The sequence below is a fragment of the Marmota monax genome, unplaced genomic scaffold, assembly GCF_021218885.2.
Source record: "Marmota monax isolate L192 unplaced genomic scaffold, Marmota_monax_Labrador192_F-V1.1 WCK01_AAM20220418_F8-fsc00167, whole genome shotgun sequence".
NCBI lineage: Eukaryota > Metazoa > Chordata > Mammalia > Rodentia > Sciuridae > Marmota > Marmota monax.
This window is the reverse complement of record NW_026694116.1, coordinates 776,256-802,317: the sequence shown is the minus strand read 5'-3', so window position 1 is coordinate 802,317 and position 26,062 is coordinate 776,256. Positions and strand designations below refer to the sequence as shown.

At 55.1% G+C, this 26,062-nt stretch overlaps 2 protein-coding genes across 2 annotated transcripts; both read left to right on the top strand.

Annotated features, from left to right (window-relative positions):
- The first annotated feature begins 1,670 nt into the window (after positions 1–1,670).
- On the top strand, positions 1,671–13,950 carry Nelfb (negative elongation factor complex member B). Its single transcript, XM_046465507.2, has 13 exons — positions 1,671–1,839; positions 1,937–2,100; positions 2,239–2,338; positions 2,698–2,928; positions 6,719–6,904; positions 7,744–7,856; positions 8,635–8,737; positions 8,933–9,028; positions 9,864–10,006; positions 10,100–10,206; positions 12,593–12,734; positions 13,000–13,108; positions 13,243–13,950. The coding sequence occupies exons 1-13, from the start codon at positions 1,738–1,740 to the stop codon at positions 13,387–13,389; spliced, it is 1,743 nt and encodes a 580-aa protein (XP_046321463.1). The 5' UTR covers positions 1,671–1,737; the 3' UTR covers positions 13,390–13,950.
- Positions 13,951–16,830: 2,880 nt separating this feature from the next.
- Tor4a (torsin family 4 member A) lies at positions 16,831–23,763 on the top strand. Its single transcript, XM_046465661.2, has 2 exons — positions 16,831–17,018; positions 17,787–23,763. The coding sequence occupies exon 2, from the start codon at positions 17,824–17,826 to the stop codon at positions 19,093–19,095; it is 1,272 nt and encodes a 423-aa protein (XP_046321617.1). The 5' UTR covers positions 16,831–17,018; positions 17,787–17,823; the 3' UTR covers positions 19,096–23,763.
- The last annotated feature ends 2,299 nt before the right edge of the window (positions 23,764–26,062 follow it).

Sequence of the window (26,062 nt, the reverse complement as noted above, 5' to 3'; positions counted from 1 at the left end):
GCAGTTGCCCTTCCCCCAACCAGGCCCAGAACTCAGCCCTGCAAACCATTTGCCCTAGCTGCTCCTGGCTGGTTCCTTGAGGGCAGCACCACCCTCTTTTGCAGAGAGGAAACCCTAGCCCTGGGAGTCTGAGTTCCCAGCACCTCCATGCCTATGCCAGCTGGAAGTCAATCCCCAGTGCTCCGGGCCCTGGGCTGACCAACTTGGCCAGCAACAGTGATAGAGCTGTGGGAGCCCTGACCTTGGAAGCTCTGCCCCAGAGGGGAACAGGACTCCTGCTTAGGGCTGAACCACCAGGCACCCCCAGGATCCAAAGCCTGATGTGGTAACAGCTGGAAGAATGTAGTATTCCCCTCCAGTTGGGATGAGGGAGGAGAACTTCCTGGAGGAAGCATGGAGGAAAGGGCTTTCAAGTATGAAAAAATATTTGCTGAGCAGTAGGAAGATTTTTTTTTGGGGGGGGGTACTAGGGATTGAACCTAGGGGTGCTCAACCACTGAACCACATCCCCAGCTCCACCACCCCCCTCCCGCTTTTTTTTTTTTTTTTTTTTAATTTGAGACAGCTTCTTGCTAAGTTGCTGATGCTGGCTTTGAACTTGCAATTTTCCTGCCTCAGCCTCCTGAGCTGCTGGGATTACTGCACCAATGCCAGGTTAGTCAGAAGGCCAAATTTCTAGTAGAACAACCATTAGCAGCACAGGCACATGTAAAGGGAGTAGTGTTTGGTGTGTCAGAACTCGGGGAGGACATGGTGGTGGGGTGGAGGGCTGAGAGCTGGGGGACAATGCTGGGTACATGTACCTACAAACTTAGCAGCAGGGAGACTACCAGCCAGGATGAGCTTCGTGTTCTGCAACGGACAAGGGACACTGTGAACCTGGGTTCTGATTCAAAGTTCAAAGAGGGTTAACCACATTAGCCCAGTAATTAGAATCTAACATGGTGGACGTGGCTTGTGTTCTCACTGTGCTCCCAGATCTCTGCTAGGGACCCTGGGCACGACTGGAGGCACGTTTAGATTTTCGTATGCAGCAAGTTTGTAGTGTGGGCTTCGTTCCCGTTTTGCCTGGAGGAAGTCAAATTTCAGGGAGCTTGAAAGTCATACACTATGTCCTACACTTGTGCTGCACCTGGCGCGACCCAGGCAGGGAGCTTCTAGGACAGAGAGAGATGCGTCACTTCCTCAAGCAAAAATATTCGTAAAGTCAAGAGGCTCCTGTGAGATCAGCAAGAGTTGTTCGTGACTATAAAAATAAGATTTGCCTCGAAAAATGTCGGTTCTGAAATCCACAAGCCGACAGCAGTTGCGCGCAAGGCACGTGGTCTGGGGTTAGAGGACCACCAGGCCCGTGGCGGACTGCGGCAGCGGGGCGGAACGTGCGTGCGTGGGCGGGGCCACGTCCCTAGCCCGGGCCCGGGCACCGCCCCTCGCGTGCCGTCCCTCAGTCTCTTGTGGAGGTGGCGCGTAGATGCCCGGAACCCGAGTGCGGGCGCGGCGGCGTTTTCCCGGAGCAGTTTAGCTGTCGGACCCCGGCCGTGCGGGGCGGAAGTGGGCGGTGCGGGCCGTGCGGAGCCGCGCTGCGGGCGCGACCTGGCCGAACTGGAGGCGGCGGGGGAGCGCGGCTCCGGCGGCCCCCGAGGCCCGGGGGAGCGCGCTTCGGGGGCGTCCGCGGCGGCGCCGGGGGAGCGGTGCGGGGATGGGGCCCCGAGCCGGGCGACGGCGGGGGCCTCGGCCATGTTCGCGGGGCTGCAGGACCTGGGCGTGGCCAACGGCGAGGACCTAAAGGAGACCCTGACCAACTGCACCGAGCCGCTCAAGGCCATCGAGCAGTTCCAGGTGTGCGGGTCGGGCGGGTGCTGCTCTCCGCGGCCGCCCGGGGTGGAGGGGCGGGGACGGTCGGCAGAATTCACCGCGCTGCGCTCTGCTTCCGCAGACCGAGAATGGCGTGCTGCTGCCCTCCCTGCAGTCGGCCCTTCCTTTCTTGGACCTGCACGGGACGCCGCGGCTGGAGTTCCACCAGTCGGTGTTTGATGAGCTGCGGGACAAGCTGCTGGAGCGAGTGTCAGCCATCGCTTCGGAGGGGAAGGCCGAGGAAAGGTCGGTCCGCGCTTGCAGCCTCGGAATCCACTGGGCAACTTTTATGGTCCCTTTAGGACTATGTGTGAGGAGCACCCCCACCCCATCGCGCCTCCTGCATGTGGAGACCCACTCCCTCAGTTGTGCAAGTCTTTGCAGGTACAAGAAGCTGGAAGATCTTCTAGAGAAGAGCTTTTCTCTGGTCAAGATGCCATCTCTGCAGCCAGTGGTGATGTGTGTCATGAAGCATCTGCCCAAGGTGAGAGCTCTGGTGCTACCCCTTCCGGGGAGACCTGTGTGCCATGAGGTACAGCTTGACCAGCTTACCTGCATGCCCTTGGTTGATGGAAGTCAGACTCAGCTTGGTGCAGGTAGCTACTTAGCTCTGGGGAGTTTTGATGAGCAGCTTGCCTGAGTCAGCTTCTCTCAAGTGGGCCACATGCAGACCAAAACTTGGATCTCAAGTCGTTATGAGAGAGAGCTGTGGATGTTCAGTATGTTTGCCTGCACCTATAGGGACCCTGGGATGGGGCTGGGCCAATGTGGTTTTCATGAGGGGGACCTGGAGGACACAGGTGCCACTCGCAGGAGGGTACAGGGCTTGTGTTTGTCCTTTAGGTTCCTGAGAAGAAGCTGAAGCTGGTGATGGCTGACAAGGAACTGTACCGAGCCTGTGCTGTGGAGGTGAAGCGGCAGATCTGGCAGGACAACCAGGCACTCTTTGGGGATGAAGTCTCCCCACTGCTGAAACAGTATATCCTGGAGAAGGAGAGTGCACTCTTCAGCACAGAGCTGTCTGTCCTGCACAACTTCTTTAGTCCTTCCCCCAAGACCAGACGCCAGGGCGAGGTGAGGGGAGGCAGGGCATGCACAGAGCTTTGAGTGTGTGGGTTTGTTCCTGGAATGTGTGGCCTGAAAGGTTGATTGGTTGTGTGTTTGTGTACATTTTACTTTTTAGTGAGATTATATGGGAACAAAGTTAATGCCTACAGACAGGCCTTTAATGAAAAGTGACAGCCCCACCCCACTTCCAGAAAGCTTCTGCTTGGCCCTTAAGTTTTTTTTTTTTTTTTTTGGTAAAGGTGATTGAACCCAGGGGCACTTAACCACTAAGCTATACTTTCAGCCCCTTTAAAATAAATTAATTATTTTTGTTTTGGGATAGGGTCTAACAGCTAAACTTTTTTTTTTTAATATTTATTTTTTTAGTTGTAGTTGGACACATACCTTTATTTTATTTACTTATTTATACGTGGTGCTGAGGATCAAACCCAGGGCCTCACACTTGCTAGGCAAGTGCTCTACCACTGAGCCACAATCCTTACCAGCTAAATTTTTAAATCTTTAGTTTGTTAATGTGGTTGAATTCTTCTACTACTACTACTACTTTTTTTTTTTTTTTTTTAATATTTTTTAGTTGTCAGGCTGGGGATGTGGCTCAAGCGGTAGCGCACTCGCCTGGCATGCGTGCGGCCCAGGTTCGATCCTCCTCAGCACCACATACAAACAAAGATGTTGTGTCCACCGAAAACTTAAAAAAAATAAATAAATACAATATTAAAAAAAAAAAATTTTTTTAGTTGTCAATGGATTTTTATTTTATTTATTTATATGTGGTGCTGAGAACCGAACCCAGTGCCTCACACGTGCAAGTCAAGTGCTCTACCATTGAGCCACTACCCTAGCTCCCATGGCTGAATTTTTTTTTTTTTTTTTTTTTGATATTTTTTTGTTGTAGATGGACACAGTGTCTTTATTTATTTTTAATTGGTGCTGAGGATCGAACCTAGTGCCTCACATGTGCAAGGTGGGTGCTCTACCACTGAACTACAGTCGTAGCCCTGAATTCTTAAATAGTGAACTTAAGTTTCCATCTATTAGTAATGCTGGTGTTATAGCTGAACTCAGATTTACAATAACTGGGCTGGGGATGTAGTTCAGTGGTAGAACATTTGTCTAGCATGCATGAGGCCCTGGGATCAATCCCCAGGACTATAATTTTTTTTTTTTTTTTTTTAACAATAACTTATATCTGTTTTTTTATACTGGGATTTTTTTAGTTAAATTTATTTTTTTCTTCTTTTTTTTTTTTCTGGTACCAGGGATTGAACCCAGGATCACTTAACTACTGAGCCACATCTCAGCTCTTTTTTAAAATTTTGAGACAGGGTCTCTAAATTGTTTAGGGACTCGGTAAGTTGCTGAGGCTGTCCTTGAACCTGTGATTCTTCTTCCTCAGCCTCCCAAGTTCCTGAATCACAGGCATAAACAACCATGCCCAGCTTGATTTCTTTCTTTTTTTTTTGGCGGGGGCAGTACCACGGATTGAACTTGGGCACTCACCCACTGAGCTACATCCCCAGTCCTATTTTGTATTTTATTTAGAGACAGGGCCTCACTCAGTTGCTTAGTGCCTCGTTTTTGCTAAGTCTGGCTTTGAACTCGTGATCCTCCTGTCTCAGCCTCCCGAGCTGCTGGGATTACAGGCATTTAGAAGAGACGTAAAACATTATTTAAGTCATCCCAGGTTAATGAAGAAAATATAGACAAGATCTACTCATTTTATTTTTGTGGTGTGGGGATTGAAACTGGGGTGCTCTACCACTGAGCTACACCCCCAGCTCTTTTTATTATTTGTTTTGAGATAGTCTTATTACGTTGACCAGGCTGACCTGAAGCTTGGTCCTCCCTCCTGCCAGCCTCCCACGTTGCTGGGATTGCAGGCCTTCATCCTTGGGCCTCATCAGTTTACTATCAACTTAATCTTCTTTTTAAACTAATGTGTTAAAAAAAGTTACTTTCAGTGTGTAACTGAATGTCAATGATTGTCATTGAGCTGTGTTGTCATTGAGCTATGTTTATTTTGGGGTCACTGAGTCTAAAATCTGGTGGGTCTTCCATGCCCTCAGCACATCCTCAGTTGCCACAGTTCAAGTGCCAAAGCCATGAGTGTGGCCTGTAGGTCCAGTGGGACTTCAAGGCTCTTGGCCACATGGACCGGCAGCTGTGGGGTTGGAGGAGTGTGTAGCTTACGCTGTCCCTGACCTCTGTCCCTTGCCTTGTGCTTGTTTATTCTCGGTTAGGTCCTTTGTAAACCTCTCATTCCATTGCTGTCGGAGCAGTGCTCCCCCTCCCCCAGCTTGCCCCACACTCCCCTGCCCTCCTTCTGGTGACTGGGTGCTGATTTCTTTACTTGCTTTGTCCTAAGTGTCTTCTTTCAAAAAGCTACATTTTTATACACGTGAGAGTTGCAGTGCGAAAGTGTCCGAAGAGCAGAAAGGAACAGGAGAAGCAGCTCCCACCCCCTCCCTCCCTCCCTCCTATAAGGGGGCACTACCCCGTCCCCTGCTGCATCCACCCCCACGAGTTCCTGCCTCGGGGCCCAGTTTCTGTGTGGGTTGTCTCTGGGTCACCTCGGTGTCAGTGCTCCTGGAGAGAAGTGGCCTTGGCATCAGATCCTGGGCCGTGCCCAGCCTCCCTCAGACTGGGCGGGCGGGCGGGCCAGCCACATTTCCATCTGCTGCTGCTTTTGTCCCTGACGTTTTCCCTCCTGGTCTCCTGGCTTCTCCTAGGTGGCCGCCTGCCGTTGGCTCCGCTTCTCCCCAGCATCGCGCGTTGACTGCGCGGCTCCTGACTTGCTTACTTTCTCCTCCTGATTTGAAGGCATCCTTTCAGAGTCCTGACATACTGGACGTTTATTTTGTTTTGACTTCACAGCTGAGGGCTGGCTGGACTCGTAGTCACAGGCCTACTCTGTCACAGGCCCCTCTGCCCTTCTCCAGCATCTGTGTCTGTGCACAAGTTGGCAGGGGCTCTGTCTTGTGGCACTTGGTGGTGGCCTGTTGTTCCTCGCAGTCTGTTCTTGGGGCTCTGTGATTTTATAGTGCTGTGACAGGGAGCCTCAGGCCAAGGGGTTGCCTGTGGTCCTTCCTCGTTCCAGTGAGCCACGTCCAGGGAGCAGCTGAGCAGAGCTCTGTGGTGGCTGAGGCGGCACAGTGGGGTCCCCAGTGCTGTCCTGAGGAGGAATGAAGTGGCTTATCTGTGCAAGGGGCCTAGGTGCCCATGTCCCTGCTTGGCCGTCCAGCGGCGGGAAGGGGGAATTGGATTTTGTTTGTTTTGTACACCTGGGGCCTCTGCCTGTGCTTTGTGGCCCTGGATGCTGGTGGTGGGACGACGTCACACAGCCTCCAGCTGCAGTTGAAGACAGGGAGACAGGAGCCATGTGGGCTGGGTGGACAGCCTGGAGGAGCAGGCAGCCAGCCTTGCAGGCCTTGAGTGTAGGCCCTAAGGCAGCAGGGCCATCTGCGTCTTCCCACAGTGGAGTTCTTCTGGGATGTCACTCAGTGCTGCCTCTTGCCTGGCCCCTCTTGACCGGGTAGGCAAGTACTTGAGGTCATAGGCTTGTGACCTCTCAGGGAACCATGGGGACTGGTGTGGGCTCACCATCCTAAGTAACAGCCTGCCACCTCTGACAGAGTGGCGGCATTTCACCTGAGAAGAGGCAGTGTCTGACACCAGCTGCCCAGAAAGGACACTCTGGAGGGAGTGTTGCTGTCCCAGGACTCGGCCACCTGTGTGGTGGCTGGGTGTAGGGTGGGTGGGCGGTGTTCTGGGCACAGTGGCCTGTCTCTCCTGCCAGGTGGTGCAGAAGCTGACGCAGATGGTGGGGAAGAACGTGAAGCTGTACGACATGGTGCTCCAGTTCCTGCGCACGCTCTTCCTGCGAACCAGGAACGTGCACTACTGCACACTGCGGGCCGAGCTGCTCATGTCCCTGCATGATCTGGATGTGGGTGATATCTGCACAGTGGACCCCTGTCACAAGGTGCGGCCTCCGTGGTCACTTCTTCAGGGGTCCTCCCCTGCTGCTTCCCTGGCATGCAGTGTTGTAGGAACCAGTCAGGCATCAACCTGTGCCAAGCTCATGTCTTGAGCCGTCTGTCCATTCAGCTGCCAGCTGTGTGCTGGCATCTCTGCACACCCCACCAGGGAGGGTGGCATCCTCCATGTGCCTGAGCCAGAGACCTGGGTGTCTTGGTGCCTCACTGCCCTTTAGCCTATCTCTGCTGCAGCTGGGTGCACGCCCCCCGGCTACCTTGTACCAGTGCCCCGTTCCTCTGTCTCATCAGCTGGCCTCTGGCCCTTCCCAGCCCCCAGCCCACGGGGCTTCTCCCTGGCAAGTACCAGGGTGTTCCAGGAAGGGGGTTTCATCTGCCCTGTGTCTCCGAGCCCAGGCATGGCAGCACTGGGACCATTTCCCAGGGACCTTTGGTGTCCTTCTCTGAGCCTCTCACTGCTCTGAGTGCTACAGTGCCTGACGCACACCAGGGAGGTTCACGGAGAAGACAGGTCACTTCCTTGCACTGTCCTGGGGCTTGCTGCTTTTGTCCCCAGGAAGAACACTCCCTGCTTCCTGCAAGTCCCTTGTCCACCAGGAGGGCTCTGTGGTGCTTTCTGTCTCTGGGCATCTTCCCACCCTCTCCTGTGGCCCCTAGGTCTTGGGGTGAGGCTTGGGTCTGTGGCCTGTGTCTGCCTCTGCCTCTGGTCTCAGCTCCTCAGGCAATGCTATGTCTGAGGGAGGCAAAGGGCTGCAGCTGTCTCAGGCCTTGCCTCTGGCTGTGGGAGGGTCCAGTCCTGCCCTGCTGATGCCCCTTCTGCCTGCAGTTCACCTGGTGTCTGGATGCCTGTATCCGAGAGCGGTTTGTAGACAGCAAGAGAGCCCGGGAGCTGCAGGGGTTTCTTGATGGAGTGAAGAAAGGGCAGGAGCAAGTCCTGGGGTAAGGCATCCTGTGTTCCCACTCTTGCTAGCTGGAGCCATGCCAGGCCCCTGAGCCCATGGCTTAGGACGGGATCGTGTGGGAGGAGTTTAGGCAGCAGACACCTTCGTCTCTGCACAGATGCAGGGCTCATGTTCTTGAGGGTGCCAGGGTGGGGGTCCAGTGGCCTGGAGTCTGCAGCAGTTTGGGGCCTGCTCCAGGCTGAGGGCTCCCCGTGTCCTCTGGCTGGTTGCTGTGTAGTCTGTCACCCTTCTGTTAGAACTCTGGCTTCTTGACTGAGCTCAGTCTGGGCCAGGCTTTCAGAAGCAAAACATGCCCTTGTGGTTTTTTTTGTTTTTTGGTTTTTTTTTAATCTTTTTTATTTTTTTTACTTTTCACCTCTAGTTTGAAAGAGCTTTCAATGGATTAAGAATAAATTACAGGGGCTGGGGTTGTGGCCCAGTGGTAGAGCGCTTGCGTAGCATATGCAAGGCCCTGGGTTTGATCCTCAGCACCACGTTTATAAAAAAATTAAATAAATAAAACAAAGGTATTGTGTCCATGTACAGTTAAAAACAAATTAAAAAAGAAAAAAACAGAATAAATTACGAACCTTGTGTATTTTGTTGAGAGGACCAGAGTACGATCTGCTTGCTCCATGCAGAAAGAGAGCAGCTCCCAGGGTGGTGCCTAAGCCTCCCTGCCCAACCCCTCCTGCCCTCAGCGGTCTGCACACTGTCAGCAGGCAGGGGCAGGACAGCCAGGCTTCCCCAGTTCATGCTGAGGACTGCTCCCTCAGGGACCTGTCCATGATCCTCTGCGACCCCTTTGCCATCAACACGCTGTCTCTGAGCACCATCAGGCACCTGCAGGAGCTTGTCAGCCAGGAGACGCTGCCCAGGGTGAGTGCGTGCATGCCCTGGTGTTGACACACGGCTCCACCTGTGGAGCTGGCTTTGATCCTGTGAGTGGGGCAGTTGGGATCCTGGATGGGGTCCCAGGGTCCTGGCATGACAGGAGAGATCCCACTGAGTATTGAGTGCGGTCGGAGGACAGCATAACCTTGGTGACTTCTGTTAAGGACTGTTTCCCTGCAGGACAGCCCTGACCTCCTGCTGCTGCTTAGGCTGCTGGCCCTGGGCCAGGGGGCCTGGGACCTGATTGACAGCCAGGTCTTCAAGGAGCCCAAGATGGTATGGGATTTGGCTTCCTTGCTTTGCTGCTACTTACGAGTCGTGGTGAGGTGGCCCCTCCAGTCCCAGCTCTGTGTTCCTGGGGGCTTCCTTTAAGAAACACCAGGGATTTTGGGGGTGTCTTGATAGGGCTGGCTACCTGTAGGGAGGTGGGCTGCTCCATATACACTTGGCCCATGGCATTTCCATAAGGGTCTGTAATCATGCCAGTTTGGGGGTCCACAGACAGCGCTGGGTGGGAGTCTCAGAAAGCCAGAAGTACGAGCAGTGTCAAGGGTGGGCAGACCTTCCGGGTGGGTTGCACACACCTGTCCTCCCAGCAACTTGGGAGGCTGAGGCAGGAGGATCGTGAGTTTGAGGCTAGCCTCAGCAACTTAAGCAAGGCTCTAGGCACCTTAGTGAGGTCCTGTCTAAAAAACTAAAAAGAACTGGGCCTGGCATGGTGGCGCATGCCTGTAATCCCCATGGCTTGGGAGGCTGAGACAGTAGTATCGGAGTTCAAAGCCAGCCTCAGTAAAAGTGAGGCGCTAAGCAATTTGGTGAGACCCTGTCTCTAAATAAAATACAAAAATAGGGCTGGGGATGTGGCTCAGTGGTCGAGTGCCCCTGGGTTCCATCCCCAGTGCCCCCGCCACCCAAAAAAAGCAAAACAGAACTGGGTGTGAGCTCAGTGGTAGAGCTCCCTGGTTCAACCCTCAGTGCCCAAAGCAACACCTGGAAAGGGACAGGCAGACCCGAGGAAAGGGTGCAGTGTGGGCCCTCGTGGGGGGTCTGCACTGGGGAGAGTCAGGCTGGGGACCCAGGGGCTGCTGACTCTCAGCCTTTGTCCCTGCAGGAGGCGGAGCTCATCACCAGGTTCTTGCCCATGCTCATGTCCTTTGTGGTGGACGACCACACTTTCAACGTGGACCAGAAGCTTCCGGCTGAGGAGAAGGCCCCGGTCGTGTACCCCAGCACGCTTCCCGAGAGCTTCACCAAGTAGGTGCCGAGGCACCAGCAGGGCGTGTCAGGGCGGGCTGTGCTTGGCCAGCGCTGCAGGGGCCTGACGGGTCCTGGGCGCCATCTGCCCAGGTTTCTGCAGGAGCAGCGCATGGCCTGTGAGGTGGGGCTGTACTACGTCCTGCACATCACCAAGCAGCGGAACAAGAACGCGCTCCTGCGCCTGCTGCCGGGGCTGGGTGAGTCCGGACATGCATCCTGCTGGGCAGGGGCCTCCTGGGGCCCAGAAGGCTGCTGGCCACTGTGTCCCTGCCCTCACACCCACCTTCCTTAGCTGTTGTCACTTTCAGTCTTGTCTGAAGTTTATCTTAGTAGGAAAGTGAGAGGCTGCTTACTTAGCCTTGTGTTTTGGGTCTTGTGATCTTTCCCACAGAAAGGGGTGTAGGAGCCACCTTTATCTTTTAATTTTTAAATATTTATTTTTTATTTTTTTAAAGAGAGAGAGAGAGAATTTTTAATATTTATTTTTTAGTTATTGGCGGACACAGCATGTTTGTTTGTATGTGGTGCTGAGGATCGAACCCAGGCCGCACGCATGCTAGGCGAGCGTGCTACCGCTTGAGCCACATCCCCAGCCCTAAATATTTATTTTTTTTAGTTGTAGGTGGACCCAATACTTTTATTTATCTATTTTTGGTGCCGGGGATTGAACTCAGGGGCACTCAACCCCTGAGCCACATCCCCAGCCCTATTTTGTATTTTATTTAGAGCCAGGGTCTCATTGAGTTGCTTAGTTGAGGCTGGCTTTGAATTCAAGATCCTCCTGTCTCAGCCTCCCAAGCCACTGGGATCACAGGTGTGCACCACCGTGCCTGTTATTTTATCCTAACTTCTGAAGGGCATGTGGTTCCTTGTGTCCCCAGAGGGCAGAGGGAGTGTGCCCTCCAAGGCCGTTTTAGGCCCACTTCCCCCAGGACCACTTGGAGGAGGTGACCCAGCCAGGAAGAGGGAGGGCTCTGGCTGGGCCTGTAGGAATAAGGCCACTGTCCTGTTGGAGAGGTGCATGCTGTGCCCACTTGGTGACAGTCCTGGGTCTTGCTGCCCTGGGCTCACAGGCGTGTGTCTCAGTTGCTGGCTGCCTGCTTTCAGCTTCTGTGTGCAGGAAGCTCTGTGGGCGTGGCTGTGCAGACACCATCTGACTAAGTCATCTCAGACTGGGCCTTGGTGACTTCTGGCTGCAGGTTTATTGTTTTAAAACAATACAGACTGACCACCTTGCCACTCTGGGGTCAGAAGTCTTCAGTGAGCCTCATAGGGCCAGGCCAATGTTCTGTACGGAGGGCCCCTCTGCAGGCTCCCAGGAACCTGTCCTGTGCCTCTCCAGCAGAACACAGCTACCCCCAGGCATCTGACCTGAGAAATGGTGGGGGCAGTGGGGGCTGAAGGGCTGGCTGCTTGTTGGCATTGTGAGGTCTCCAGGGACATGGTTACAAGTCGCCTTGACCTGCCTCGTCCCAGGTGTGTTCAGCACCCTGTCTTCCTCGCACCTGGTTCTGGCTACTTGGAGTGGGTTGAGACGGGCAGTGGGCTGTCTTTCTTGGAGCACGTTGCTGCCCCTGGGGTGTGCCGCTCTGATCATGTTCAGGAGGAGCTCTCTTGTTCTTAGTATGAATCAGAATGGACGTGGGTTGTCTAGAATTTTCTGATTGTGGGAATTTCTGAGCTCTGAGAAGTCCCTGACACATGGTCTGTGACTCTGAACAGTCTGTAGGCTCCTCTACAAAAGAAGGATGGTCACTTCTTAGCAGGTTTGCTGTCACTTCTCGGGTCAGATGCCTGGGGTTGGCTGTGTTCCTGTGGCATCTGGCAGGCATTGTCGATGCGGCTGAGTGCTGCCGTGAGCCTTGCCTGCCTGCCCCCAGGTCTCCCATAGGCTTTAGGGCTTGGAGAGATCTAGGCATTGACAGTGGCACCCCTGAGGTGCCTGTGTCTCTCTGAAATGTCTCTCCACTGGTCCAGGCAGTGTCGGCCAGGTTTGCCCTGGCAGGTCTCAGGGATGGTGGCATCTAGTTCCCATCCCATCTGCACCAGTTCTCCACGCCGTGACCAGGCTGCAGGTGCTACCCTGCCTATGTGGGACTGCTGCTGCACGGCGCCCCTAAGGTCTGCTCGGGCAGGGCCTGGCAGTACCTTGTTGTGTTGGTGCAGCAAGGCTTAGCTACAGTTGGCTTCATGGTCTTTTCTGCTTTGGGGTTAGTAGCTTCAAAAAGGGGGTTTGGAAGCATTTGTTTTTCTCCTGAGGAATAGCTGGGTGGTTTGGAAGAGCTCCCTCCAGGCTGTGCTTTGGCTCGTCCTGCCTTTTCCTTGTTGGGCTGTGGTTTTTCTCTCTCTTGGGGCTGGTTCGGACCAGAGCCCTCAACCGTTGGGTAGAGCCTTCAGGAGGGGCCACCCTGTTTTCATCTCCACCCCCAGTCCACCACCCACTCACCTGGGACCCTATTCTGACCTCTGGGTACTTGGGAATCCCTGGGGAGGCCCCAGGGGCAGGTTTCTGAGGGCAGAGATTATCTGCCCTGGCAAAGGGGTGGGTGGTGGCTGGGCCAGGCCAACCTGCTGTGATTGCAGTGGAAACCTTCGGCGACCTGGCCTTCAGCGATATCTTCCTCCACCTGCTTACTGGGAGCCTGGCGCTGCTGGCTGACGAGTTTGCCCTGGAGGATTTCTGCAGCAGCCTCTTCGATGGCTTCTTCCTCACAGCCTCACCTAGGTAGGCCACACAGCCATGGGCAAGCCAGGCCAGCCAGACTTTCCTGTGCACAGAAGCCTGGCAGGTGAGGGGCTGCAGGTGGGTCTGTCGGGCACCATGGCTGCACTTGCCAAAGGGTTGCCCAGGTATAGTTGGGGAATCCTGTCTCCAGGGCAGCAGGAGGAGCTGGAAGGGGCTTTTCCCCTGCATTTGGGCTGAGCCTTGGAGGAAGGCAGTGTGTCCTCCTCTCAGCCCCTCGTCTCCACCCGGCCCTGGCCTTTTCCAGGAAGGAGAATGTGCATCGGCATGTACTGCGGCTTCTCCTCCACCTGCACCCCAGGGTAGCCCCCTCCAAGCTGGAGGCTCTGCAGAAGGCCCTGGAGCCCACGGGCCAGGTGGGTGCTTGACCTCCACATCTGGGAATGCTGACCCTGGCCTGCCGTGCTTTGCTTGGTCTCTGGGGCCTTCCTCTGGACTGCCCCGGGGCTGGCGGGTTCTTGCTGGTCCCACAACCTGGGTCTATCTGCAGAGTGGAGAGGCTGTGAAGGAGCTCTACTCGCAGTTGGGTGAGAAGCTGGAGCAGCTGGACCATCGGAAGCCCAGCCCAGCCCAGTCTGCAGAGCCACCCGCCCTGGAGCTGCCTCTCCCCAGCGTGCCTGCTCCAGCTGGACTCTGAGGCTCTGCACCCAAAGGGCTGCTCAGGAGTGGGCCCCTCCTGGGACAGTCATCGGGAGAGGCTCTCCTGGCCTTGGGAGGGAGCTGCAGGGCCTGTGCAGTAGGGCACCCTTCCTCCCTCTTTGTTGCCTAGAGCTGGTCCTGCGAGGCACCTGCTCTTGCCCTGGGGCCTGACAGTTTCCTGGAGCTTCATAGTGCCAGCCTTTTGGTGTTGGCAATTCTCAGCCCGAGCACCTGGCCTGACATGAGTGTGGTGAGCCTGAGGGGAGGGAGTGCACATGGTTTTGGCCAAAGCAGGTGTGCTAGGTCCAGATGTCTGTAGGGTCACTCAGGATGGCAGCGGGCCAGCGGCCTGAGCCGCTGGTGCACCGGTACCAGGGTGCCCATCCGACTGACGGAGGCCCTGCAGGCAGTGCCCCTCCCTCCCACGTGTACTGCCTCAGTTTACCCTTGGAGAAGATTGCTTCTTGCCCAGCTGCACTGACTGACCCTCATGTGGGGAAATTGGGTGCACATTGAGGTTTCCACTTATGTAAATAAAAGACATTTTGGTAAATCTGCAGATGAGCCTTTTCTCTGCTGGCCCTGGGGGTTGGGTGCAGTTCAGAGAAGGAGAATTCTTGGGGGTTCCTGTGAGTCCATGGTCCCCTTCTTGGGCCACTGTCCTTGAACGCCAGGCATAGACTGCTAGAAGCCCCTCAAGGCCTCACAGGCTGCATGGTGCTAAGACAGACCAGCTCCTTGGTGTCTGTCTTGTGGGTCCAGATGAGCCACTTACTCCCTGCACAGATGGGGGACACGAGGCCAGGGCAAGCCCAAGGGCACTGGCGCACCTCTGGGGTGGTTTTCTTCAGATGAGCCTATATAGCTGGGCAGTGGCTTAGGGTATACAGGCTGGCCACTGGGCATTGCTGGTCTTGAAGACATGACGGAGCGGGCTACTGATCTAGGTATAGGAGAGCCTTCCTGGCTCTGTTTGGGGTTAGGCGTGTGTGGGGAGGTTTCTGCCAGCTTTTCCCACTTGGGAATGAATCAAGCCTTGCTGCCCATTGCCAGTCGGGCAGAGGAGCAGGCAGGGAGAGTGTGTGTGGGCCTTCATTAGTCACTTCCCTTGTTTCCTTGTGGCACTGAGGACTGAATCCAGGGGTGCTCTGCCTTGAGCTACACCCTCAACCCTTTCTATTTGCTTTTTAAAATATTTTTTAGTTGTAGATGGACACAGTACCTTTATGTGGTGCTGAGGATGAAACCCAGGGCCTCACACATGCCAGGTGAACGCTCTACCACTGAGCCACAGCCACAGCCCTTTTTTTTTTTTTTTTTTAATTTTGAGACAGGGTCTTGCCAAGTTGCCCAGCCTGGCCTCACACTAGCCATCCTCCTGCTTCAGCCTCCTGAGGACTGGGATGACAGGTGTGGGACACTGTGCCCAGCTCTCCTTTTCAGTCACCAGGAACTCATCATGGGGCTCCAGCACGACCACCTTAACTAATCCTAATTACTTCCCAAAGGTCCACTTCTAAGCACAGTTGTAGGGTTTCCAAGTCAGTATCTCCTGACAGAGATCAGATTTCAACATGGGAGCCGGTGGGGGACACTCCATCCACTTCCAAATCATGGGGTGGGGTGGAGTGGGGTGGGTACAGGTGCCAGGGCACTGTGGAGGCAGGGTGGGGAGAGGGGGTGGGAAGGCTAGGAAGGAAAGGATAGGGCCGTGGGTAGAGGGGCCAATAGAGTGGACACCTGGCCAGGTCACTGGCAGTGAGAAGGGCCTTCTTGAGTTTATGGTGAAGTCAGCCTTGGTCAGTGCACTGGGTTCCGCCAGTGCCCCTGGAGTGTGGCTGTGCAGACAGTGTCCTGCTGGGGGTGCCTCGGGGTGACGGGGGCAGGGTGGGAAAAGGCAGTACACAAGGGAGTGTGGGGGGTCACACGGTCACTGGAGAAGGCCAAGGGCCCCAGGGTCTGGCAGAACCCTGGGGAACAAAGTTACTAGGAGGGAGGACAGGGTAGCATTGCCAGCGGGACTGTGACCAAAGAGAATGTTACTAGTGAGTCAGGGAGCTTGACCCTGGGGACACCCGTGGGAATGCGGTAGACAGGAGGATTTAGGGGGCTGCCCACATTCAAGCAGTGGGTCTCCTGGTGAAGTGCCCTTTCAGAGGGAAGCCTGAAGACCCAGATGGCATTTGCAGATGGCAGCATGACGTCCCCAGGCAATGGGACTACAGAAGGGTTGGTAGGTGGGAGGGGAGGCCTCCCAGGACGGGGGTGGGTTGGGATGGGGCTGGCAGATGACCGAGTGGGAGTTTGATTCTAGGGTCCCCTTCACCATGGGGGTGAATGCTCTGGGACATGAGCTCCTTGAACACTGTCACTCACCTCTAGTGAGTCTCCTCACTCCAGTGTGGGGCTCTGGACTCCAAAGGGTTTGGTTGGTCAGCCTCTGGCAAAAGCAGGAGGCCAGCATTGGACTCAATTGGACACTGGCTTGCTCCTTTCCTGCAGGCCTGGCCAGTCGCACCTGCCCCTCAAGGCCCCAGCCCCAGGGTCCTCCCTGTGTCAGAAAAGGCAGAAAGGCAAGAGGGGGCCTGTGGCCCTGAAGGACTATTCATGTGGGACCTCAGGGCCTGGACAGCCAGCCTCCTGCCCTGGCATTCCTGTCATGTGGATAGAGGGTGACATGGGCAGGACGGACTTTGGTGGTGTTCCTAGAGCCTGGGGTACTCTGGACTGTCTGATCCTGTGTGTGGCATAGAACTGAGTTAGCCAGAGTGATCTAGAGACAGAGAGGTCCATCCTGGCCACTCCTCAGAAGGAGGTAAGAGCTGATGCTGGTTCCTGGGAGCTCAGGACTTCTAGGCTGGGCATGGAAGAGACCAGCTTCCTTACACAATGAGGGGCCAAGAGCTATCCAGGAAGGCTCCTTTGGGAATGGGAGTGGGGATCAGGCACAGGCAAGCAGGTGGCCAGGAAGGGTCCCCAGTTAATTCTGAATTTGTTCCTCTAGAACTTCTGCCTCAGTATGTCCTATGTGGGAGGATCCAGGCTGGTGGACAAAATAAGGGGGGGGGGTGCTTCTCAGAAGAGGGGGAGGAGAGAGGAGACAGGAAAGTAAGGGAGGGATTGGGGGCACCCAATTCAGCTAGACAAAGGACCCTGCTTTCCTCTTGTTTACTGTAGCCTGGAGTCCCAGTGGGCCCTGCTGGGTCAGGTGGAGATGTCCTGGGGAAGGTGGGGGTCCATGGAGGTCAGACTGAGCTGCAAGGAGCCCAGGGGCCAAGGGAAAGGGGCCCTTAGTATCACCAGGTGTCCTGGGAGAGCCACAGGGCTGCAAAAGGAGCTGACCTGCTGGAAGGGGGTTCTGGGCAGGCCAGAAAGGCCTCCCTGGCTGGCGCCTCTGTCCAGCCCTAGTCCCGCCCGGCCGCACCCCTGACTCACTTCCTTTGCAAGGAACGGAAACCTCCCCAGAGCTTCCTCTGCTCCAGACGCTTCCTGGGGACCCGCAGGTGTCGCTGCCCACTCCAGGCCTCAGCTGGCCCAGGAGGCCCCTGAACCACCCATCTCTCTCTAGGGAGGACAACATTTCCTGCTTCCTGCTCCAGCCAGAGCTGGGGGAACACTGAGCTGCAGGTAGGGGGTGGGCTGTGGGGTGCAGGGACCCAAGCCAGCCTCCCAGGGTCAGGGCTTCATCCTTTTTTCCCAAGTCGTCTTTCTGTCCATCTTGAGCCCCACCTCTGCTGGCCTCTGGGGGTCTCTGCTGCTGCCCTGTTAGTCCTCACTGGCAGCGGCGTGGGTGGGGGTGGGGTGGGGGGAGGGGCGGGCGGATATATTGGGAAGACCTCAGTTTCGGGTGTAGGGGACTGGGAGGCCTGGGAAAAATCAGGGGACAGTGTTGGGGCCCCTTCTCCAAAGCATGTTTGCCAGAATCCCCCCGCTCCCGTCCCTGAGTAATGTGGTGTCTCTGAACTCCTGGGGGTGCTGGAGCTTCTGCTTCTTGGGGCCCTGCCTTGGGACGCAGCGGCCCCTGGCGCCAGATAGTCCGGGAGCTGCTGACGGGGGCGGGGTCCTGCTTGACCCTTCTTAATTCCTAATCGCCCGAGTGGCCCTCCAGGAAGCTGGGGTGGCCACCAGATAAGTTGCATGCCCTACCCCCAGCCACTTCCTCAAGGCCCTCAAGGCCCGCGGCGGTTTCTGGGCGGACCAGAGAGATTTGCATTGGGGCCCCACCGAGCAGTTTCCTGGTCAGTGGGGCGAGGTGGGACCAGGTTCTGGCGTGGGGCAACCCAGGTGGTACCCCGCGAGGCCCCACGGGTAAGGTCACTTGGGGCCAGGGTTTCTGTCGGCCCGCGGGGGAGGGCCATGGAGAGTCCGAAGACCCTCCCTATTTTCCTGTTGCAGGGAACGTGACCTGCATGCCGAGCGCAGATTCTGCGCCATGGACTGCGGCCAGCCCAGCTTGGAGTCCGCAGCCGCGGACCCCAGAGCCTCAGGCCCTTGCGTGATTGCTCCGGTGCGCGCTGTGCTCCGCCTGCGCCGCCGCGTGTGGCTACTGCGCAAGCGGCGTCTCCTGCAGCTGGGCTCTGGGTCCGACACTGGGACCGGGGCACTCAGGCCTGGCTGCGGCTCTGGGGCCCTGCGCGGGGAGCTGGACCAGCCGAAATTCTTCACCTTCGACGGCCCAGCGGAGCTGTCCTCCAGGACGCTGCGCAAGAGGCGCCGGCGCAGCCGCGTGGTGCTCTACCCTGAGGCTTCGCGCAAATACCGACCTCGCGCAGAGCGCCGGAGCCGCGCACAACGATGCCTGCTACTGCTCGCAGCCATCGTGGGTTTCCAGGTGCTCAATGCCATTGAGAACCTGGACGATAACGCTCAGCGCTACGACCTCGATGGGCTGGAGAAGGTGCTACAGCGAGCTGTGTTTGGCCAGCCGGCCGCCGTGGGCCGCATTGTGGCGCTGTTGCGGGACTATCTGGCCACGCATGTGCATAGCCGCCCGCTCCTCCTGGCACTGCATGGGCCCAGTGGCGTAGGCAAGAGTCACGTAGGCCGCCTCCTGGCACACCACTTCCGCGCGGTGCTCGAGGACAGCGCGCTCGTGCTGCAGTATCACTCACGGCACCACTGCCCACAGCCGCGCGCTGCGCAGGATTGCCGGAAGGATCTGGCGCGGCGTGTGGCTGAAGTGGTGGCACAGGCCGAGGCGGAAGAGAAGACCCCTCTCTTGGTAGTGGACGAGGTGGAGCTCCTACCGCCAGCGCTGCTGGATGAGCTAGACGGCTTCATGCAGCCGCAGCGTTCGCACCACTTTCACAATGCCATCTACGTGCTCCTTAGTGGCACAGGTGGCGCGGAGATCACCCGATTTGTATTGCAGAACGCCTCCCGCGCGCAGCCCCTGCGTCCTGACAGAGTCCGTGGTGCTCAAGCCGCTGCAGAGGAGTCCGAGGAGGAACTGCATGCCAGTCTTCGGGAGCTCCTGGCCCGCGAGCACCCACTGTGGCAGGCTGCGGCCATCGTGCCCTTCCTGCTGCTGGACAAGCAGGACGTGGTCAACTGCTTCCGGGATGAGATGGCCGGGGAGGGATTTTTTCCTGAGCAGGCTCGGGCAGAGCTCCTGGCCTCACAGCTCAGCTACTACCGTGTTGCTGGCCGTGAGTTTGCTATCACTGGCTGCAAGCAGGTGGTAGCCAAGGTGAACCTCTTGTAGCACAGGCGCACACACTGTGTTGGTGCAGCAGGAGGAGTGTGGGTGTGTGTGACCTGTGGTCACGAAGCTGCTTCACCCTGGAAGCTGGGGAGGCTGGCAGAGGTGTCTCAGCTCCGTGTTCCCAACTTCCAGTTCCACCCCAGAGCCCTGAGTTTGTCCCTGGGGTCATCAGGAGAGTAGCCACCTTCCTCCACACCTGCTGTGCCCCAGCACATCCCAGGCCTGTATGATGGGGTTTTGTTAGCCGCCCTAGGAGGTGGGCAGTCTGCTCTCAGGGTACAAATGACCTCAGAGGGCAAGCAGCCCCTAGGGCCACACAGCTAATCCCTAAGGTCACAGAGTTGGGATGTGAACCCAGCTCAATGGGTGCTTGCTGCAGCTTCCACAACCCCCAAATACACCCAGTGGCCCCCTGCACACCTCTTGGGCTTAGGGGCCCAAGGGCCATGAAAGCATTGGAGCAGTTGGGTGTCTCCACACCAATGAGTGATCCCAGATGCTCTGGATGATTCAGGCTGAAAGTGGTAGTAGGTGGGCCTAATTGGGGGGCCCAGAACTCTTTGGCTTCTACTGTCCTGGCCACTGAGCCCTGGCCACTGATCCACTCCAGGGCCCTGAACTGGGAAAGACGGCTATACAGAGATGCCTTGGATGCAGCTAGATGTGCAGAACCATGGCCCTGGATTCTTTTCCCAGGTGGAGTGGAGGGGGTCCCTTACATCCTGGCCCCTTCCTGGCCTGCAGGCTCTGGAGATGACACCCCGTGGACTCCACAGCCAGCACTTACAGCAGTGAGTGAAGGAAGTCCTGCTGTTTACACCCGCCTCCCCTCCAGGAGCCATATTTCCAGGAACAACAGGCTTGCGGGCTTGGCTATCTAGGGAGCAGTGGAGGGAAGGCGCCTCAGCAGATCCTGCCCCCTGCTGGCTGAGTCTCCCGTGCGGACCCTCCCTGCGCCTTGCTGTGGAGGTGGCTTGTCCTTGGTAGTAGAGGCGTCTGGACACCACGGTTGTGCACCTGTCTTCCCCTCCTGTCCACCAGACCGCTCAAGACCGGAATGCTCCGCCTCCCGGACTCCTCCCTCGGTGGGCGTTCGCAACGCCCGACTCAGTTCTGGAGCGGCCTCAGTGCTGCCGCCTGGTGTCCGCGCCCAGCTCCGCCCTGGAGTCTGCGCACCGCACTCGCCACCAACCTTGTCCCAGAGCGCGCCGCGTAGCAGGGAAACTGGAGCAAGGACTAGCGGGTGGCAGGAGGGGAGGGTCCAGCAAAGTGGCAGGGCCGCCCTCGTGAAGCACGGCCATGCACGCGCGCACCCTGGTCTTAACTCAGTTCGACCACGTCTCCAGGGACACCTTCTCCGAACCGTGACCACGGAGTCTAAGGTGTCCTTAGAAGGGTTCGCTGCTTAAGTGGTCACCCGAGCATGCTGGGTTACTGTCCCCCTTCCAACTCGCCCTGGCGGCGGTCTGCGGGCTTGGGCACTTGGATCTGGGTAGATTCGAGCCTCTCATAACACTGAGCGAGCGCGCAGGTTCAGGGCTTGGCCGGGGGATCTGGGTTGCACTGGGTGGTAGAACGTCTGCTCCTGATGCTTGTGGGGTGGGGTGGCCCGCTGTGGGAGCCCAGGACTGGCTCCATCTATCCTAGCCCAACTTGCGGGAGACAGCCTGCAGCAGGACGTCCACTGGGCAGTCCAGTGACCTGCGTTGATGCTTCAGGGGTGTGTGCGAGCTGCTGAGCTGGAGGCCATGTCCAGCCTGGGCAGGAGTGCTGTTGGGGTCCTCACCACTCCCCAGGAGGGCCCCCAGGACCAACACCACCACCCACCACCCCTGCCCACACACAGAGCACTCAGCCACAGGTGTGGCTTGCCAAACATGGCCTGTTCCCAATCAGCAGCACCTGACCATCCAAGAAATCTTATTTTATTTATTTATAAAACATTACATGGAGGCTAATTTCTGTGCTTAAGAGGAATGTGCAGAAAATGTCGGGGGCTGGTTATGTCACTCCTGTTAATAAATCGTGTGGCTCAAATCTAACAACCTACTTTTTTTCCCTTTTTTTGGTCAATTTCTCTCTCAGCCTGTATTTATTGGGCCATACTAATTAGATTTTTTACTTTCTAATATTTGAGAAATGTCAGAAGAGGGACTTGGTACAGGCTGGCAGGCTGATGGAGGGCGGGCGGGTGGAGTCCAGCTCAACACCAAGGCTTTCCAGGAGACCCATGAACAGCTGGAAGGTCCCCTGGACAGGTGCTGAGGGCAGGCTCCCAGGCTCTGCCTATTGGAAGCTACCTACTTTTCAGACTGTCCCAAATGGGACAGGCAATTTCCTCTGCATGTGTGTGGTCCATGTACACTGCCCTGAGGCACCCTTGGACCCCAGGTGTCACCATGTAGTGGCTCTTTGGTCTCTAACAGTGGATTTTTCTTAAAATGCATCTTGTCTGCCAGGCGAGGGAGTGCACATCTGGAATTCCAGTGGCTTAGGAGGCTGAGACAGGAGGATCTCCAGTTCAAAGCCAGCCTCAGCAACTGTGAGGTGCTAAACAACTCAGTGAGACCTTGTCTCTAAATAAAATAGAAAATAGGGCTCAGTGGTCGAGTGCCCCTAAGTTCAATCCCTGGTACAAAAAACAAAACAAAACAAACAAACAACAACAAAAACATTTTGTCTGATGGTGACAGCTGTTCCAGCCTTCTTTGCAATTGGTGTTTGGGATATATTTTCCTTGCTTGTAAACAGGAAGCAGATGGATTTTCAACAGATCCAATTTGAGAGTGCTGGTCTTTGAGCTGCTGAGTTTAGCCCATGACATTTACTGTGGTTGTGGATACTGGTGAACTTTGCAATTTTATTTTGTGCCTCTTGATGGTCCTACTTTTTTTATGCTGCTTTTTTTTTGGTGGTGCTGGGGATTGAACTCAGGGCCTTGTGCATGCAAGGCAAGCACCCTGCCAACTGAGCTATATCCCCAGCCCTTGCTTTTTCTTATTTCCCTCCCTCTCTCTCCCTTCTTTCTTCTGCCCCCACATTTCCAGTGTTCCCCTTTTCTCTCTAATGGGTTTAGAAGTTCCCATATGTATCTGAGTTAGCCCTGCCCCTCGAATGGGCATTCCAAGGCCGAGCAACAGGGCATGGTGGAGCACGCCTGTAATCCCAGCAGCTCAGGTGGCTGAGACAGGAGGATTGAGAGTTCACAGTCAGCCTCAGCAAAAACAAGGCGCTTACAACTTGGTGAGATTCTGTCTCTATAGCTAGCTAGCTAGTCATTTATTTTATTTATTTATTTATTTATGCTGGGGATTGAACCCAGGGCCTTGTGCATGCAAGGCAAAAACTCTACCAATTGAGCTATGTCCCCAGGGAGACCCTGTCTCTAACTAGAATACAAAATAGGGCTGGGAATGCGGCTCAGCTCAGTGAGCTCAGTGAGTGAATGCCCCTGAGTTCAATCCCTGGTACCAACAACAACAATAATAATACAAGACTGAGCAGCATCCACCCTTGCTCAGGTTAAGTGCTGTTTGCAAGCATTTCAGTGCTGCCCTCCCGTGTAAGCCCACATACCAGACCCCCAGACTCGGTTGACTCGTTTGTTCTTGGGTCTGGGATTGAACCCAGGGGCGCTCTATCACTGAGCTACATCCCCAGCCCTTTTTATTTTTATTTTGAGACAGGGTCTCATTAAGTTGTCCAGGCTTGCCTTGAACCTGCGACCCTCCTGCCTCACCCTCCCAAGTTGCTGGGGTCACAGGTGTGGCCACCACGCAGGCTATTTTATTCTTGTGACTTGATTTTTGTCCGATTCTTTGAAAAACTTTACAGGATGTGATTGAAATTTACTGACTCTACTGATCAGTTTGGGGAGGTTGATAAGATGACAACATTACACGTTAAGACTTTATTTACCATCTTTTTAAAAATATTTTTTAAGATATTGATGGATCTTTATTTTATTCATTCACCCTGGCCAGCAGAAATATAGTTTTATTTCATTTATTGCTAAGAATGGAACCTGTGCCTCACACATGGTAGGCAAGTGCTCCACCACTGAGCCACAAACCCAGCCCCCCACCCCTTTTTTTTTACCCTCTTTCAGCCAAGTTTTGTAATTTTGTACAGAAAGTTCTTGTTCGTTTTGGGTAGATTTATTCCTAGAATTGTTATAACCTTGGATTGGTGTTATAAAAGGTACTTGTCAAGTACAACATGTGATTGTAATTCAGAGTTTTCTCACGGAGCACCTGGCTCGCTTCCCCAGCAGGTCTGTCAGGGCCACAGCGCCCGCGGGGCTCCCCCTGTGGGCCCAGGCCAGCCTGCCTTCCAGAGGAACTGCCCCCGGTTGTCCTCATGCTTTGATGACTGAAGTTCACAACCCTAACTGCTCTCGTTTGTTTTTCAGGTTTTACTTTGTTGCTTGCTTATTAAAGAACATTCAATAAGCAGCTTTATTGAGTTACCCTTTGCACACAGCATACCATTCACTCACTCTAAGTGGACAATTGGGTGATTCTTTGGTGGACTACAGAGTCGTGCAACATGACCACAATTCAGCCTTAGACTGTCTGTATCACCTAGAGGATCTGGACTCCGTGTGTCCCTGTTCCCACCCTGCCTGAGATAAGCATGCACCCTTTCTGCCACTACAGGTTTGCTTTTTTAAAAAGCATTTCATTCACAATGGTTTATTATACATTTTATTAAGAACCGTGAGAAAGGCGTCTGCAGGCTCCCAACCCAAGGAAGCCCTGTGTTGAGGGGCAGACTTGCTCAGGGCCAGTTTGCAGGCTTCACCTGCGCTTCATCTGCCCCCCACCCCCCACCCCCCACGGGCACAAACACTTTGTGCTTGGAGCTTTTTGGAGCTTTTTGCATTGGACTTCTGGACGCTACTGTTCCTGAGGTTCACTGGCCACGCTGGAGGTCTCAGTCGCTCCTCCTGTGGATGGTAAACAGTATGGCTTCAGACAGATCAGGCACATTTTGCCCATGGGTTCACCCTGGAATTGCGGTGTGGACAGTCTGCATGTTTTAGCCATTATAAATAATGCAGTCAGGAACATTGGCCAAGCACGTCTTTGTCTGGACATATGTTTTCATTTCTCTTGAATAACGCCAAGGAATGGGATTGATAGGTCACAGGAAGAAGATCTATTTGATTATATGTGTGTGTGTGGAGCTGGGGACTGAACTCAGGACCCTGTGCATGCAAGGCAAGTGCTCTACCACTGAGCCATATCGTTGCCCTTGACTTTTATTGATGTGTGGTCTTACCGAGTTGCCCAGGCTGGCCTGGAACCTGTGACCCTTTTGTCTGGGCCTCCTGAGTTGCTGGGATGAAGGAGTGGTCTTCACATCCAGGTTTCAATCTGTTTTAATGCACCTGTGTCAGTCTCCCAGGGCTTCACAGGTTTCCACCAAGATTGCCTCCCAGAGATGCTGTGGAGCTCTGGGCAGGGGCCTGCAGGGCAGGCTGTGGGGGACAGCGGCGCTTACTGCCTCCCTCAGTAACTCAGCTGAAGACTCCATGGGGGCCAGGGCTGGGGCTCCGTGGGGCATTTTCTTAGCATGCATGAGGCCCTGGGTCCGATCCTCAGCACCACATAAAAATAAATCAATAAAATAAATGCACGGTGTCCATCTACAACAGCAACAACAGAAAGGCTCCACAGGTTTCTCTGGAGCTTGTGGGTGGCCTTGCACAGCTTTTCGGCATGCAGAACGGTGCTGTACAGAACACGCGGCACACCAGACCCCCCCTTCCCTGACGGTTCCTGAGGTAGACACTCATTATTGAAAGTGTCCTTCATGGTCAGCAGTCTCCACCCTCTGGAGATGTTTTGCAGGGTCTGAAACAATCTGAAGTTGCTCAGAACCTCACCTGACGAGTGTGCCCCGGTCCTCCGGTGACTGCAGAGTCCCCACGGGGTCTGTGCACCGTGCTACTCATTCACTGCGTCCTGAGGTCCACTGCATGCTTCCAACCCTGAGCTGACACCCAAATCCCGGGCCGTGGCAGGATGGGGCCAAGGACCTGGGAACTCTTCTCTGGATTTCTTGATATCTGCATTATAAAACTGTACATAGATAGAAAGCTAGTTTTAGAATATTGTCAGGGTTGTACGATTCTTACTACATCTGATTTTAGAATGTTTTTGTCACTTCAAAAAGACACCCTGGTGCAGGGGCTGTGGCTCAGGGGTAGAGCACTGGCCTGGCATGTGTGAGGCACTGGGTTTGGTCCTCAGCTCTGCAGAAAAATTAACAAATGAAATAAACATATTGTGTTCATCTACAACTAATAAAATAAAATAAAATAAGGGAAGAAACCCTGTGTAGTGGGACTCACTGCCATCCCACTGCCCAGCTCCAGCCCAGGCAGCTTATACATCTGGAATCCCACAGCACTTGTCCTTTGGTCTAGTGATGGCCTCCCAGATGGTGTGTCCTTTTTGGCTCCTGTGATGAAGCTGCTGTGGACTCTCCATACTCTCTTCTGTGCACAGGTCCTAAGTTTCCCTTGGGCACATACAGGGGCTTGTGGCTGCTGAGTCACATGCAATGTCTATTTTAACATTTTAAGGAACTACCAAGCTGTCTCCTTCTTCTTCTTCTTTTTTTTGGGTGGGGGGGCAGTGCTGGGGATGGAACCCAGGGCCTCACACATGCCAGGTGAATGTTCTACCGCTGAGTCACATCCCCAACCTTTTATAAATTCTTATTTTAAGACAGGGTCTTGCTAAGTTGTCCAGGCTGACCTCAAACTTGAGATCCTCCTGTTCTCAGCCTCCCGAGTCTCCGGGGCCACACGGCGTTTGCTGTGAATTCTCTTCGGTGGCTCTCTCGTGGCTTTGCACAGGTCTGGGGCTGTCACTGTGGCTGAGTCGGCCTGTTGCTAGATGCCACTGGGCTGCCTGCATATGGGATGCTCAGGTGACTCCAGGCGTGAGCCTTTCCA

Excerpts from the sequence above, each read along its gene's own strand:
- Nelfb (XM_046465507.2), top strand. The coding sequence starts at position 1,738 with ATGTTCGCGGGGCTGCAGGACCTGGGCGTGGCCAACGGCGAGGACCTA. Across the intron at positions 6,905-7,743 it reads CAGTGGACCCCTGTCACAAG|TTCACCTGGTGTCTGGATGC; the intron begins GTGCGGCCTCCG and ends TTCTGCCTGCAG. Across the intron at positions 8,738-8,932 it reads GCCAGGAGACGCTGCCCAGG|GACAGCCCTGACCTCCTGCT; the intron begins GTGAGTGCGTGC and ends GTTTCCCTGCAG.
- Tor4a (XM_046465661.2), top strand. The coding sequence starts at position 17,824 with ATGGACTGCGGCCAGCCCAGCTTGGAGTCCGCAGCCGCGGACCCCAGA.